The sequence below is a fragment of the Coregonus clupeaformis genome, chromosome 2, assembly GCF_020615455.1.
Source record: "Coregonus clupeaformis isolate EN_2021a chromosome 2, ASM2061545v1, whole genome shotgun sequence".
In the NCBI taxonomy this organism is placed as follows: domain Eukaryota; kingdom Metazoa; phylum Chordata; class Actinopteri; order Salmoniformes; family Salmonidae; genus Coregonus; species Coregonus clupeaformis.
This window is the reverse complement of record NC_059193.1, coordinates 33,962,661-33,977,659: the sequence shown is the minus strand read 5'-3', so window position 1 is coordinate 33,977,659 and position 14,999 is coordinate 33,962,661. Positions and strand designations below refer to the sequence as shown.

At 42.0% G+C, this 14,999-nt stretch overlaps 1 protein-coding gene across 13 annotated transcripts in view; it reads right to left on the bottom strand.

The window, feature by feature from the left end:
• Positions 1–14,972, bottom strand: part of LOC121535521 (rap guanine nucleotide exchange factor 2) — a 136,732-nt gene extending 121,760 nt beyond the window's left edge. For all 13 annotated transcript variants that reach the window (XM_041842663.2, XM_041842735.2, XM_041842743.2 and 10 more), the window contains exon 1: positions 14,356–14,972. In XM_041842663.2, the coding sequence (XP_041698597.1) occupies positions 14,356–14,424 (69 nt within the window). In that variant the 5' untranslated portion in view covers positions 14,425–14,972. The remainder of the gene's footprint in view (positions 1–14,355) is intronic.
• Positions 14,973–14,999: the final 27 nt, after the last annotated feature.

The window sequence follows — 14,999 nt, the reverse complement described above, 5'->3', positions numbered from 1 at the left end:
GATATGTTGATCTCTTGCATTCTGCAGTGAAGGACAATGGAACTTACACTGTGGGGCCTTGACTCATGTCTGATGTTTTCTTTGCGTTTAAAAATATCTCATGAGGCACGCGAGCATAAGGATCTGACACATGCCTTTGCCATGAGACAATGACGGTGAGTCATGCCTGACAAATGCATGACTGTCAAAGAAATTGCGATCCATCTATATTTCAAGCACTGACAGATATGGGAATCATGCAGCGCAAGGAAAATTGTGTTTTCACTCCAAGAGGAGTGAGTACACATACAAAGAAACAGGGGCTAAGTCTTGTCTTTGTACTGCCCTGAGTAAGTATGGCTGCAGACCAAAGTGTACAATCTATGGAAGCAGATCACAGAAACATGTTTTGCAATGTGATAGATGGGAGCAGGCAGACTTCAAAGCTACTGTGTGGAGGGGCATTACCCGGAGTGTGCCCTCCACACACGAGCATTAGACCAGAAGATGAAAGAAAGTACAGAGGGCGCACTGGATGCTAACTGCTTATTGGTTAGCATCCAGTCCATTGAATGAAGGTTATGTTGAATATTCATGCTTGATTTGCACCTTTCCTTCTCCAATAACAGTACTGTATCTGAAAGATATCTATGAAACACAGAGAGCAAGTGGTATTAGCAAGTGATAGGCCTATGTATTCTTTAGATTTAGCCTATTATTTAGTCCACTGTATAGGTATCCCAGATATTTCATAATTAACCATATTGGATATTACTGCCTTAAAATGAGACAAATGGATTCTGATCTTACCTTTGTTAAGAACAGAGTAGAAACAATTAACTTCCAACAGATTGTAATGCAGAGATGGAACTATACAGTAGCCTGTAATCAGAGCGGTACAGACAAGGTAGCAAGAGAGTGGCACTTCAGATTTGTTTCTAGCAGTCCAGTGTGGTCAAATTGTGTGCCAAATTGCAAAGCTTGTGACCAGTCTCTGTGGTGGATTTGAATATAGAGGATAGGCCTACCTCATTGGCCTTCTCATTATTAGATTTGTTTACTAACAGTCAAACACGAGCACCCTTGCACACAACGTCCTGGTATTCCAGTGAGATACTCTAGTACCTGGAACTCAAATGTAGACCACAATTCAAACCAGGCAAAATGAGGAATTCAGCCGTATTATTTGCCTGTCCTCTATTGCTACTGTCTGTTACAGAAAACGAATGGCTGCCCACTAGGTCACGGATTTCACATCATTTGAAGAGAATGGCGCTGGAGGGGATGGCCGCCGTTTTACAGGCTCTTGACCACCTGTGCTATTTTGAGAGGGGTTCTGCGCCGTTTTAAACTTTCTTTGTATGTAATGTTTCCTCCATCGCTTCCAATGACCGAAAAGAGCTTCTGGACATCAGAACAGCGATTTCTCACCTCGAACTGGACAAGGATTTTACCTTTAATGAATCGGACGCGAAGGATATACTGCTCTTCCTGGACCAGGCCCAAATCCCCATCACACGTATGAAGAGGAGACGCCATTACAGAGGTCGACGAGCCGGATGCCTGCCGAGACTGCGTCAGCGAGGGGATAATCCACCTTTCTACTGGCAAACGAGTGGCGCAGTGGTCTAAGGCACTGCATCGCAGTGCTAGCTGTGCCACTAGAGATCCTGGTTCGAATCCAGGCTCTGTCGTAGCCGGCCGCGACCGGGAGACCCATGGGGCGGCGCACAATTGGCCCAGCGTCGTCCAGGGTAGGGGAGGGAATGGCCGGCAGGGATGTAGCTCAGTAGAGCATGGCGTTTGCAACGCCAGGGTTGTGGGTTTGATTCCCACGGGGGGCCAGTATAAAAAATTATGTATGCACTCACTAACTGTAAGTCGCTCTGGATAAGAGCGTCTGCTAAATGACTTAAATGTAAACCTGCAACCACTGGAGAATAAACTGGATGAGCTCCGATCGAGACTATCCTATCAACGGGACATAAAAAAACGGTAATATCCTATGTTTCACCAAGGACATGGATAATATACAGTTAGTTGGGTTTTCTGTGCATCTCACGACAGAACAGCAGCCTCCGGTAAGATCGGGGGGGTTCTCTGTCAACAACAGCTGGTGCGCGATGTCTAATATTAAGGAAGTTCTGAGGTTTTGCTCACCTCAGCTAGAGTACCTCACGATAAGCTGTAGACCACACTATTTACCAAGAGAGTTTTCATCTATATTCTTTGTAGCGGTCTATTTACCACCACAAACCACTGCTGGCACTAAGACCGCACTCAACAAGCTGTACAAGGCCATAAGAAAACAAGAAAATGTTAATCCAGAGGCGGTGTTCCTAGTGGCCGGGGACTTTAATGCAGGAAAACTGAAACTTGTGCAACTTGAGGGGAAAAAATCTCTTACATCACCTTTACTCCATACACAGACACACATACAAAGCTCTCGCTTGCACTCCATTTGGCAAATCTGACCATAACTCTATCCTCCTGATTCCTGCTTACAAGCAAAAACTCAAAAACAGGAAGTACACTACTAGTGACGCGCTCAATATGGAAGTGGTCCGATGAAGCAGATGCTATGCTACAGGACTGTTTCGCTAGCACAGACTGGAATATGTTCCGGGATTCATCCGATGGCATTGAGGAGTATACCACATCAGACACCGGTTTCATTCATCTGTGCATCGACGAGGTCGTCCCCACAGTGACCGTACGTACATATTCCAACCAGAAGCCATGGATTACATGCAACATCCGCACTGAGCTAAAAGCTAGAGCTGCCGCTTTCAAGGAGCGGGATACTAATCTGAACGCTTATAAGAAATTCCACTACGCCCTCCAACGAACCATCAAACAGGCAAAGCATCAATACAGGACTAAGATCGAATCCTACTACACCAGCTCTGACGTTCGTCGGATGTGGCAGGGCTTGCAAACTATCACGGATTACAATGGGAAACCCAGCCGCGAGCTCCCAGTGACGAGAGCCTACCAGATGAGCTAAATGCTCATGGGAGATGAGGGGGGGGTGAATGAGCACCATCATCCCAGAAACCCTGGACCCACTCCAATTCGCATACCGCCCGAACAGGTCCACAGATGGCGCAATCTCTATTGCACTCCACTCTGCCCTTTCCCACCTGGACAAAATGAACACCTACGTGGCAATGCTGTTCATTGACTACAGCTCAGCATTCAACACCATAGTGCCGTCCAAGCTCATTACTAAGCTAAGGACCCTGGGACTGAACACCTCCCTCTGCAACTGGATCCTGGACTTCCTGACAGGCCTCCCCCAGGTGGTGAGTGTAGGCAACAACATATCCTCCACGCTGACCCTCAACACGGGGGCCCCTCATTGGTGTGTGCTTAGTCCCCTTCTGTAATCTCTGTTCACCCACGACTGCGTGACCAAGCACGACTCCAACACCATCATTAAGTTTGTCAACGATACAACGGTGGTAGGCCTGATCACCGACGACGATGAGACAGCCTACAGAGAACAGGTCAGAGACCTGGCAGTGTGATGCCAGTACAACAACCTCTCCCTCAACATCAGCAAGACAAAGGAGCTCAATGTGGACTACAGGAAAGGAGGGCAGAGCACACCCCCATTCACAGTGACGGGGCTTTAGTGGAGCGGGTTGAGAGCTTCAAGTTGCTTGGTGTCCACATCACTAAGGACCTATCACAGTCCAAACACACCAACACAATCGTGACGGGCATGACAACGCCTATTCCCCCTCAGGAGGTTGAAAAGATTTGGCATGGGGCCTCAGATCCTCAAAACTACATCTGCACCATCAAGAGCATCCTGACTGGTTGCATCACCACTTGGTATGGCAACTGCTCGGCATCTGACTGCAAGGCGCTACAGAGGGTAGTGCGTACGGCCCAGTCAATCAATGGGACCAAGCTTCCTGCCATCCAGGACCTCTGTACCAGGCGGTATCAGAGGAAGGCCCTAAAACTTGTCAAAGACTCCAGCCACCCAAGTCATAGACTGTTCTCTCTGCTACCGCACGGCAAGCGGTACCGGAGCGCCAAGTCTGGGACAAAAAGGCTCCTTAACAGCTTCTACCACCAAGCCATGACTGCTGAACAGTTAGTCAAATGGCTACCCGGACTATTTGCATTGACCCCCTTATTTTATTACAATTTTTTTCATTGACTCTCTTGCACAGGCTCGATGCACACTCACAGGACTCTAACCACGCCATCACACATACTACGCTGACACGCCAACACACACACACATTCCTTCACACTCGTCACATACGCTGCTACTACTCTCTGTTTATTATCTATGCATAGTCACTTTACCCCTACCTACATGTACATATTACCTCAATTACCTCGACTAACCTGTACCCCTGCACATTGACTCGGTACCGGTTCACCTTGTATATAGCCTCGTTATTGTTATTTTATTGTGTTACAATTTCCCTTTATTTAGAACATTTCTAACTTACTTTTTAAAAACTATTTATTGTTGGTTAAGGGCTCATAAGTAAGCATTTCATTTGTCATTATGAGCTAAAATACATTAGTCATTGTGGGACTGCCTTAGCCTAAATGTTGTGCTCTGAGCTAGCGTGGGCATCGTTCATTGGTGCATTTTGTGCTTTTCTTCACCTTTTTCCCTTGAAATATGTTGCCTTTGTATTTAAAATGTGATGAATACGTAAATGTAACCGTGATGTGTGTAACCACTTTAGCCAGAGCTCGGCCACCACTTTCAATATAAGAATAACATGTGACATCACTTAAATTCCACAGGGTTAGCGGAGCAAGGAGACCAAGAAAAGTTGCTTTTGTGTTCATGGACTGGGTGTTTGAAGCATTTATCCTATTAGCAAATAGTCAATGCTATATGTTCTATGGGCAAACTACAAGGTTCCTGCTTGCCCATTAGTGACATTGGGTCTTTAAGGTTCTATCTGCACAAAGCATAGTTCGGAGATATTGAGCATAAAAGTTTTCACATCCCAGATCTCAGAACTGTTTTGTAGTGAGAGTTCAGGTGGGCCTTCACGCTTCAGTAAACAAAGAAAGGAGGGGTGTTCAACAACAATGACAAAAATCATGAGAAGGGCTTACCAAGAAAAACTTCCAAAAATACTAATTTGAGTTAGAAAGGAGTTGGAGCGCTCAACAAAAAAAAGCTGAGATGGATTAAAGTGAGCTAAAATAAATCAATTGTACAGGATGCGAACACCTAGGTGACTGATGTTTCAACGTCAAGCTGACGTCTTCCTCAGAGTGACCTGACCATTGCACTTAGCTCCTATTTATAGCGTAGTGGCCCATTGAGACAACAATGTAAGAACATAATAATTATGTTTCAAGGTAAATGGCAAATTATAGCACAAAATAATAATAATAAATAGTGTGTCTCGTTAATCAATAGGCCATGTCAAAATATACAGATGATATTTGGGTGTCTGTGAATCCGGAGACACAGAGACCCAAAAAATCCAGGCAACAACATAATAGAAATGAGGACAGTGAAAACATAATCGTTTAGCCCCTTAGGATCCACTGTCTAAGGAGTACTGCCAGAATGCCTCTCTTCATTTTAGTTTACGAATGATGTCACCACCTCTTGGGTGAAATTTGGACGTCTTCTATGACTACAAAGCGCAGGGAGGAAAGTGAGCCATGGTTGGCTTCTATGCAGTGGTGCGCAATAGCAAAGTCTGTTTTTATTAACTTTTGTAGTGAATTCTTATTTCATAACACATTAATCTACTTCTTCCACCTAAAGCGCATTGTTTCAAAATCATATGTAAATCGTTTTTTTTAGGGGGGTGCAATCGCAAGATAGAACCTTTTGGCTCTGAAATGTCAATCTGGGTTCAGCCATGACTCTTCTGAATCAGTTTAGGAAAAGTATAGCTATGGGAATACATAAATGATAGAATAACACTATTTTACCAAGATAGAGTCAGAACAAATCAAATATACTGAACAAAAATATAAACGCAAAGTGTCAAATGCACAAATAGCTAATTTCTCTCAAATGTTGTGCACAAATTTGTTTACATCCCTGTTAGTGAGCATTTCTCCTTTGCCAAGATAATCCATACACCTGACAGGTGTGGCATATCAAGAAGCTGATTAAACAGCATGATCATTACACAGGTGCACCTTGTGGTGGGGACAAAAAAAGGCCACTCTAAAATGTGCAGTTTTGTCACACAACACAATGCCACAGACGTCTCAAGTTGAGGCAACGTGCAACTGGCATGCTGACTGCAGGAATGTCCACCAGAGCTGTTGCCAGAAAATTGAATGTTAATTTCTCTACCATAAACCGCCTCCAATGTCATTTTAGAGAATTTGGAAGTACGTACAACCGGCCTCATAACCGCAGACCACGCGTAACCACACCAACCCCGGACCTCCACATCCAGCATCGTCACCTGCAGGATCATCGGAGACCAGCCACCTGGACAGCTGATGAAACTGAGGAGTATTTCTGTCTGTAATAAAGCCCTTTTGTGGGGAAAAACTCATTTTGATTGGCTGGGCTTGGCTCCCCAGTGGGTGGGCCTGGCTCCCCAGTACGTGGGCTCAGTAATATCGATTAAATTGTTGCATGTTGCATTCATATTTTTGTTCAGTATAGATTAAGAAATGTATTATGATCAGAAAAATAACTGTTATCTCTGAACAACGATGTGACAACATCATTTACTTTAAGATTTCTGACAGTTGTTGTTTTTTTATGGCTAGACTAGCCTACACCATACTTATAGAGGGAGATGGCAAAGACATGTGTTCTGATTGGTCCGTCTGTATTTGTTCAGGCTTGCGATTGGATTGCAGATAAAACCTTATAGCGCCAAGTTCAAATGGGTTTATGCAGAGAACTTTCTAGTTTTTCTTCTTTTTTTACTTAACATTTCAGAAATCTAACTAAATAGACATACATATGAAGAACCATTTAAAGATCTATTATATACACTGCCAGTCAAGAGTTTGGACACACCTACTCATTCAAGGGTTTTTCTTTATGTTTACAATTTTTTTATATTGTAGAATAATAGTGAAGACATCAAAACTATGAAATAACACATATGGAATCATGTAGTAACCAAAGAAAGTGTTAAACAAATCAAAATATATTTTAGATTCTTCAAATAGCCACCCTTTGCCTTTATGACAGCTTTGCACACTCTTGGCATTATCTCTACCAGCATCACCTGGAATGCTTTTCCAGCAGTCTTGAAGGAGTTCCCACATGTGCTGAGCACTTGTTGGCTGTTTTTCCTTCAATCTGCGGTCAAACTCATCCCAAACCATCTCAATTGGGTTGAGGTCGGGTGATTGTGGAGGCCTGGTCATCTGATGCAGCACTCAATCACTCTCCTTCTTGGTCAAATAGCCCTTACACAGCCTGGAGGTGTGTTGCGTCATTGTCCTGTTGAAAAACAAATGATAGTCCCACTAAACCCAAACCAGATTGGATGGCGTTTCGCTGCAGAATGCTGTGGCAGCCATGCTGGTTAAGTGTGCCTTGAATTCTAAATAAATCAATAACAGTGTCACCAGCAAAGCACCCCCACACCATCACACCTCCTCCATGCTTCACGGTGGGAACCACACATGCGGAGATCATCTGTTCACCTACTCTGTGTCTCACAAAGACACAGCGGTTGGAACCAAAAATCTCACATTTGGACTCATCAGACCAAAGGACATATTTCCACCGGTCTAATGTCCATTGCTCGTGTATCTTGGCCCAAGCAAGTGTCTTCTTCTTATTGGTGTCCTTTAGTAGTGGTTTCTTTGCAGCAATTTCACCATGAAGACCTGATTCACACAGTCTCCTCTGAACAGTTGATGTTGAGATGTGTCTGTTACTTGAGGCTGGTAACTCTAATGGCGGTCGTCATGAGAGCCAGTTTCATCATAGCGCTTTATGGTTTTTGCGACTGCACTACAAGAACCTTTCAAAGTTGTTGACATTTTCCGGATTGTCTGACCTTCATGTCTTAATGTAATGATGTACTGTCTTTTCTCTTTGCTTATTTGAGTTGTTCTTGCCATAATATGGACTTGGTCTTTTACCAAATAGGGCTATCTTCTGTTAATCTTCTGTTAATTGAAATGCATTCCAGATGACTACCTCATGAAGCTGGTTGAGAGAATGCCAAGAGTGTGCAAAGCTGTCATCAAGGCAAAGGGTGGCTACTTTGAAGAATCTCAAATATAAATATTTTTGTTTAACACTTTTTTGGTTACTACATGATTCTGTGTGTTATTTTATAGTTTTGATGTCTTCACTATTATTTTACAATGTAGAAAATAGTAAAAATAAAGACAAACCCTGGAATGAGTAGGTGTCCAAACTTCTGACTGGTACTGTATATAAATTATTAACTAATTTTTTACAAACATGTCCAATAGAACCTTATAGTCCCATGGTCTCACATTGTAGAAGTGATGATACATGTACTAAAATGGGAATAACATTTACATTTCTACTTTCAAAATGATCCCACGAAGATGGTTGGAGGTCCACACATCAGATAATGTTGAGTTGAATTATTATTATTATTTATTTTTTTACCTTTATTTAACTAGGCAAGTCAGTTAAGAACAAATTCTTATTTACAATGATGGCCTACCCCGGCCTAACCCGGACGACGGTGGGCCGATTGTGCGCCGCCACATGGTTCTCCTGGTCGCGGCCGGCTGCGACACAGCCTGGGATCGAACCCGGGACTGTAGTGACGCCTCCCGACCGCTGCGCTACTTGGGAGGCCCGTGAATTATATTTCTAAGATTGAAATAACACCCACCCTGTATTCAAGAGAATGTTGTCTCAACCGATGGTGGGCACAACACAAAATACTCAGGTGATGTGAAATAGGGACTAAGCTACAACATATGGCATATGGGAAAGAAAAAAGAAAAAAACGTTTTTAGATAAAGGTTTAAAAATATATATATATACTCAAATTGTTTGACATCTCTATAAGCTTTTAAATGATACCAAACTTAACCGTTGATCTTTTCCAGTGATGTCTCATGGTATGGTGGGGTATGCCAAACAGCTCAACCTTGAGTACCTTTATCTCCAGAATGTTTTGGCACTTCTTCCATGGGCAAACATGCATGGAAAGTTTTGTTTAAATAAAAAGGGATGCTGTCAAAATGTGATTGAATTCAAATGGATTTACCCAGAAGCGAACTGCTAAGCTAACAAAAGCATGAGACAAAAGTGATTCGCAATCCGTTTTATTTCTCAATCAAAGCCCGTCTCACATGCTTCTGTTCTGACTGGGTGCTCAAAATAGGACGGCAGTCACAAACCATAAACCACACACAAACAAGCAGCATAAAAACAGTCACTTAAAAAATGTCCTCTCCTTTCTTTTGCCATCAGCCAGTCCTTCCTGCCGGCCTGCTTCTCCACTCGCACACCGGGCAGGATGCTGTTCACTAGAGAGAGAAACAAGCTTCCACCCTCTCTCTGGGCCTCCCGGGCTCCTGTCTCCACCTTCTTCTCCTCACTGCCTTTTCACTTGGATATTCCTAGCCACTGGTTGACTACTATGCTAATCCCTTGCTAAATCCAGCACACAAGGACACTGTCTGAGCTCTGACGTTTGAGCTATATGATTCACTGTTAGCCAGAGGTCTTGCTGACTGTGTTCATGGGCTTTGCCCCTGCCTAAACAATTACAAGGAGCAGACAAGCCTTTGACTCATTGTCCCTTCTTGGATGGCTCCTGCATCTTAGGCGAAAAAGTAGCCTGTGCGTTTCTAATTATAGCTTTAATCTTTCCTCTCCATTTCCCCAATAAAAATATTGTAGGTGCCCAATCAACATAACGCATTATCAAACAATCATACTGTGTGTGTATATGGTGGTTTGTGTAATACATTCGCCACAAAGTACTGAACAGCAACCTAGGCAAGCGAAGGCAACAGTGCCATGGAAAATCACACTGTCTCAGTAGGCTACCACCATGCACGCCAGGTCACGATTAGGGCTTTAAGATGGCCAAATCCACACCAGTCCGAACCCGGTGTTAATCCCAAGAAGCCATGCCATCTCCAATAGGACAAATACTGTCAGTTGCTAATGGGGGACACTACTAGCTGAACATTTGAATGATTAACAAGTTACAATTCCAAAACTAAAGTGCAAGGGGGGCCTGTCAAGTTATAATTCAAAACATTCTGGACATATTTCAAGGAGAACTTGTGTGGTGACTGTGGTCAGTCCACATTTTTCAAACACTTCTTTACTCATGTCATAATGGTATGCACCACCACTATGAGGTTTAATGAAACATGCATGAAATGTGTTGGCATACTAGCACACGGTTAACGAGTTATCAATGATAACACTTGACAGCCGTTTAATTGTTTCCTCAATGTCAGATAGACAGATACATCAACATGTGGCTGTGTCACCATCAGCTCACCCACTATTTTAATTGTTGGACTATCGATTCTCTAGGCTATTGTTGTGCGTATCTCTTGCTGCCATCAAACCGCAGGGCCCATTGCCTAATGGTTGAAATGTGCTGGGAATAAGAAGCGAAAATATTGCAATAAACAATTGCATGGGGGCAATTCCACGGTAGTGCAATTGTGCAGATACAGATTTTTCACTTATAAATGTATGCCAAACAAAATCCATTGATTTCAAAGTTTAACGAACCATACAACTCTATGCACAAGGACATTATGAAAACACAATTACTGGAAGAACTGTGCAGATGCAAAGTTTGATAACAGCTCAGTAGAGTACAATCTTGTGTATATTTTGTTTTTATGTATTTTCATGAGGACAACGATGGAAATACGTGTAACTTTTTTGTGTCATCCTCGATGATTTTAATGGCATTGTACTGTATCCACGTGTGGTTATATTGTTTTTTTTAAATGGTCAAATACCTTTTTTTTTTTTTTTAAGTACAGTACAGCACAGAAGAGTATTTTCATGATACAAGAATTTTGACTTCGATACCAGGTTTAGTATCACGATACTGGGTAACATTGTGATACTCAAAACCAAAATGATACCACAGCAAAATAAATATTGGTAATTGATCCAGACAAACTCAGCTACTGCTTTGTTCAATCGTTGGGCATGTTTTGAGTTCAATAGCATTACATTTGAAATGTTTTACGTCAAAATGTTTCAGAGACAGCCATTGATGAATAAATTATACAATCAATTTGACTTTGTTATCACCAATCTAACTACATAACATAATGGTAATCATTTATTTGAATGGTAAATCTAATGATAAACTGGGTGAATCAAGATGTAGCCCAGACCTATTCACAATACAGGTGAACGCATATTCAATAGGACTGTGGGCGTGCATTGATTGATGGAGCTTGTTTTGGCTGCTTTCATGGGGCTACAAATGACAAACAATCTGTTTCCCTTCCATTTGGGACTTTTATTGTACTGATCAATATTTGCATAGAAGTAGCTTATTTTATAAAAGTGCGCTGTCTCTAACCAGTAATGATGTCAATCACGAGGCAAGACGGGTGCGGCCCGTTGGAGCCCTATTCACACACACAGTGTTCGCTGAGACAATAGATCATCTTTGGCTGATGGAGAGATGTGACAGAGAGACCAATTAAGTGAATTAATAAAGTTTTTGGTATAGATGTTTGGTATGTTCTAGTATAGAAAAAGTATCGGTATACCGTGCAACACTAGTATAGTCAAGTAGAGTATAGTTCAGTACAGTAGATTTCAGTACAATACAGTAAAGTAGAGTATCGTTCAGTACAGTACATTATAGTGTACTCAACTTTAGTGTGCCCTATGCGCCAATGACATGGACGTCGATTAAGGCAGCCCCCCATACCTCTCTAAATCAGAGGGGTTGGGTTAAATGCGGAATACATTTTGGTTGAATGCATTCAGTTGTGCATCTGACTAGGTATCCCCTTTCCCCATCCTCTAATGTTTACTGTACTGAACTCTACTCCTCTACTATACTGAACTACCCTCTACTTTTCTTTAGTGTGCCCTACTTCACTGTACTGTGCTGTCCAACTTGTCAAACATAGACGTCTATGTTTGGGCCAAATGAAGGCCGGTCCAGATGTCTGTGGACATTGAAATTAAGGCAGGTCCGGACCAGACCAAAAAAGGACATCTGTGGACGTTGAAATCAAGGCCAGGGCGGACTGACCAAATGTCAACTACTTTTCAACGTCCATGCACGTCCAGTGTTATCAGCTGAACATGACAGTCTGCCAGTGGACAGGGATGGGAGGACAGTAGCAGGTGACCCAACTGTGGTTTGTGACTACTATGATTTCCCATGATTGTACACAATTCAGTTTTTTTTTTAGGAAATTCTGTTACTGATTTTAGTTTTAATCACTTAATCATTCATAAACAAATTGATATCAGTAAAAACACTAACTAATTGATAGATCAACCTTTACCTCTAATGTTTTGGCATCACTTTCTGAGCACTTCTACAATGGAATATGTATGGAAGGTTTCGTTCAAGTCAAAAGGGTTGCAGTCAAAAATTGATTGAATTCAAATGGATTTAGCCGGAAGACGGACAGAAGACCGAGGCAACCACCTGTGCTAATTAGCTATCTATCTTGCTAGGGAACAACTGTGTGTAACGGAAGGAAAAGTGTTTAACTGAAAAATACGGTCAGCTACAACGGTGTTAAACCTGGTTCAAACAGTGTACTGTAAGTGTATATTTTGCATGTGAAATTATTTTTGATGTGATATCAAAGTGAAGGGTTTTATGTTTCTAGAAGCATATCGCAATTAAAAATCGATTCATGTTGAGATGGAGTATTTGACTGTTTTGGCTCCCAGAGCCAGTCTCCCTCCAACATAACATGCATTATAAGGTCCTTGGATGTTAAGACGTAATGGTAGGCTCGCCAACACTCCTTAACAGTACATTATTAGGCTACAGATAGCCCTTGTAAACTCTAGGTGGCATTCTGCCTTCTCCCTACAGTTTTCAGCCGTTAGCTTCGCCCACAACTGGCTCATGTGAACTACAATCCCGGCGCTGTATTTTAAAGTTTAGAAACATTAATAATGATCGCTTGCAATACGGCTTTCGAAACATATGGCCCTATCTTTCATAAGCGAGAAAGAATCATTCAAATAAAAGATACATTTACATTTTTAGTCATTTAGCAGACGCTCTTATCCAGAGCGACATACAGTTAGTGAGTGCATACATTTTTCATACTTTTTCAAGATACACTTAATGTAGCAGTTTTGCACAGATTCATACAGCTATGGGTGCCGCCATCCAACGAAACTACACTTACCCAACGAAACTACACTTCCTGAGTTACGCTTACACACAGGTGTTCGGGGCATGCTAGATAGCCAATTAGCGCAGGTGGTTGCCGCTTGTCTTCCATCTGTTTTCCATAAACAAGCGCTGTGACATGGAGATTTTACCATGTGGGAACACTAACCCTATTAAAAAAAGGTGTCTATCAATTTAACCTTTTTTTTTTGCTAATATGAAAGATCCTTATGCTTCCAAAACCGTACCACAAGCAATGCCTGTTAATGTTCTGACACTATGTTCTGACTGAGCGTCGGGGCTCTTAACAAAATTCCCCTGTACAGAAACGCCTTTGTCCAATGACTCTTATGTGTAATGTAATGGGAACTGAGAGTCATGATCAAGGCAATACAGGCCAATACCTGATATAGCCTACAAGAGGCTACAGATTAGGAATCCTGAATGTTCAAATCACTTATAGGAGAGGCCTAAAGTGTACATCAGAATTGATAATGGTCTATTAATCAACACACACTATTGTATCAAATGTCCATGCAAGCTCAATATGCCTAATGACACATTTAAGGGTTGTTTAGACTTGGTTTACGCCTATAGCATTAGTGTAAGTAAGCATTTCACTATAAGGTCTACACCTGTTGTATTCGGCCCATGTGACCAAAAAAAATTGATTTGAAGGTTTGTTTTTTCTTAAAAATCGTAATTTACATCTAGCAAATTGGTATTTGACTATTTGTGAAACAATGTAGCCTACGAATGTTTACATAGCCGTTTGGAAAACAGGAAACATTTGCTTTGATGTGCCAGGTCTGAATAAATTCGTGACATAACGTTAAGTGGCTGGGTTACTATCAAATCCTGTTATGTTAAGTAGCTCGAGATTATCTCCCTTGATAGAGCGTTAGCGGGATGTAGCCAGGATACGTAACACTGTAGCAGAATGGCAACACATTGAAATAATGTAACAATGTAGCGAAGGAGTGGCAGCGGGAAATGATAGAACACTGTCACAGTAACCGAGTGGTTTCACATCATCTCGAGATTAGTATTTTAAGGCTTATCAAATAATTATACTGACCTGTTGCGTTCTTTCTGCCGGATTCATCATCACAGCTTGACGAAAGCTGTTATCGACATAAGACGCCATTGTTTTGAAGACAAGTTTAAAATAATTAAATTGCTTATCTTGTTGACAATTTGTAAATATTTGCGGTCTGGATATTCACAGACCAAGCCACAATCGGAGTCTGTTAACCACTAATAAGAGAACTCCAGTGGTCTAAAGGCCACAATGGCCAGGCCACAATGTGAGCCTCGGGGTTTCTTCTGTCCCCAAACCGATACCAAAAGGCTGCCACCGGTCCCAACGAAAACAATTGCTATTAAGGTGCGGCTCGAAGAATCCTGAATCCAAATCCCAGTAGATTTGTCGCTATACAGTTGTATTATGGAAAAACTGTTCCTTTATCTAAACCGACGCTAAAAGCAAATACATGTATCTTCAGCATTCTTGATTTTGCCACAATTCCATGTATCCGCCTTCAAATAAAATAGTAAACTACTAATCTATCCTGGCAATAACCGGTTGTCCATTTTTTATAATAAATGAATAGGCTACATGCACAAAGGCAACCTTTAAAAAAGCATTATGATGGGTTTAAAAGTGACGATGGGTCCGCCGCCACAGCTTTCTGCCGTATGCCACCATGGTGACTGACACAA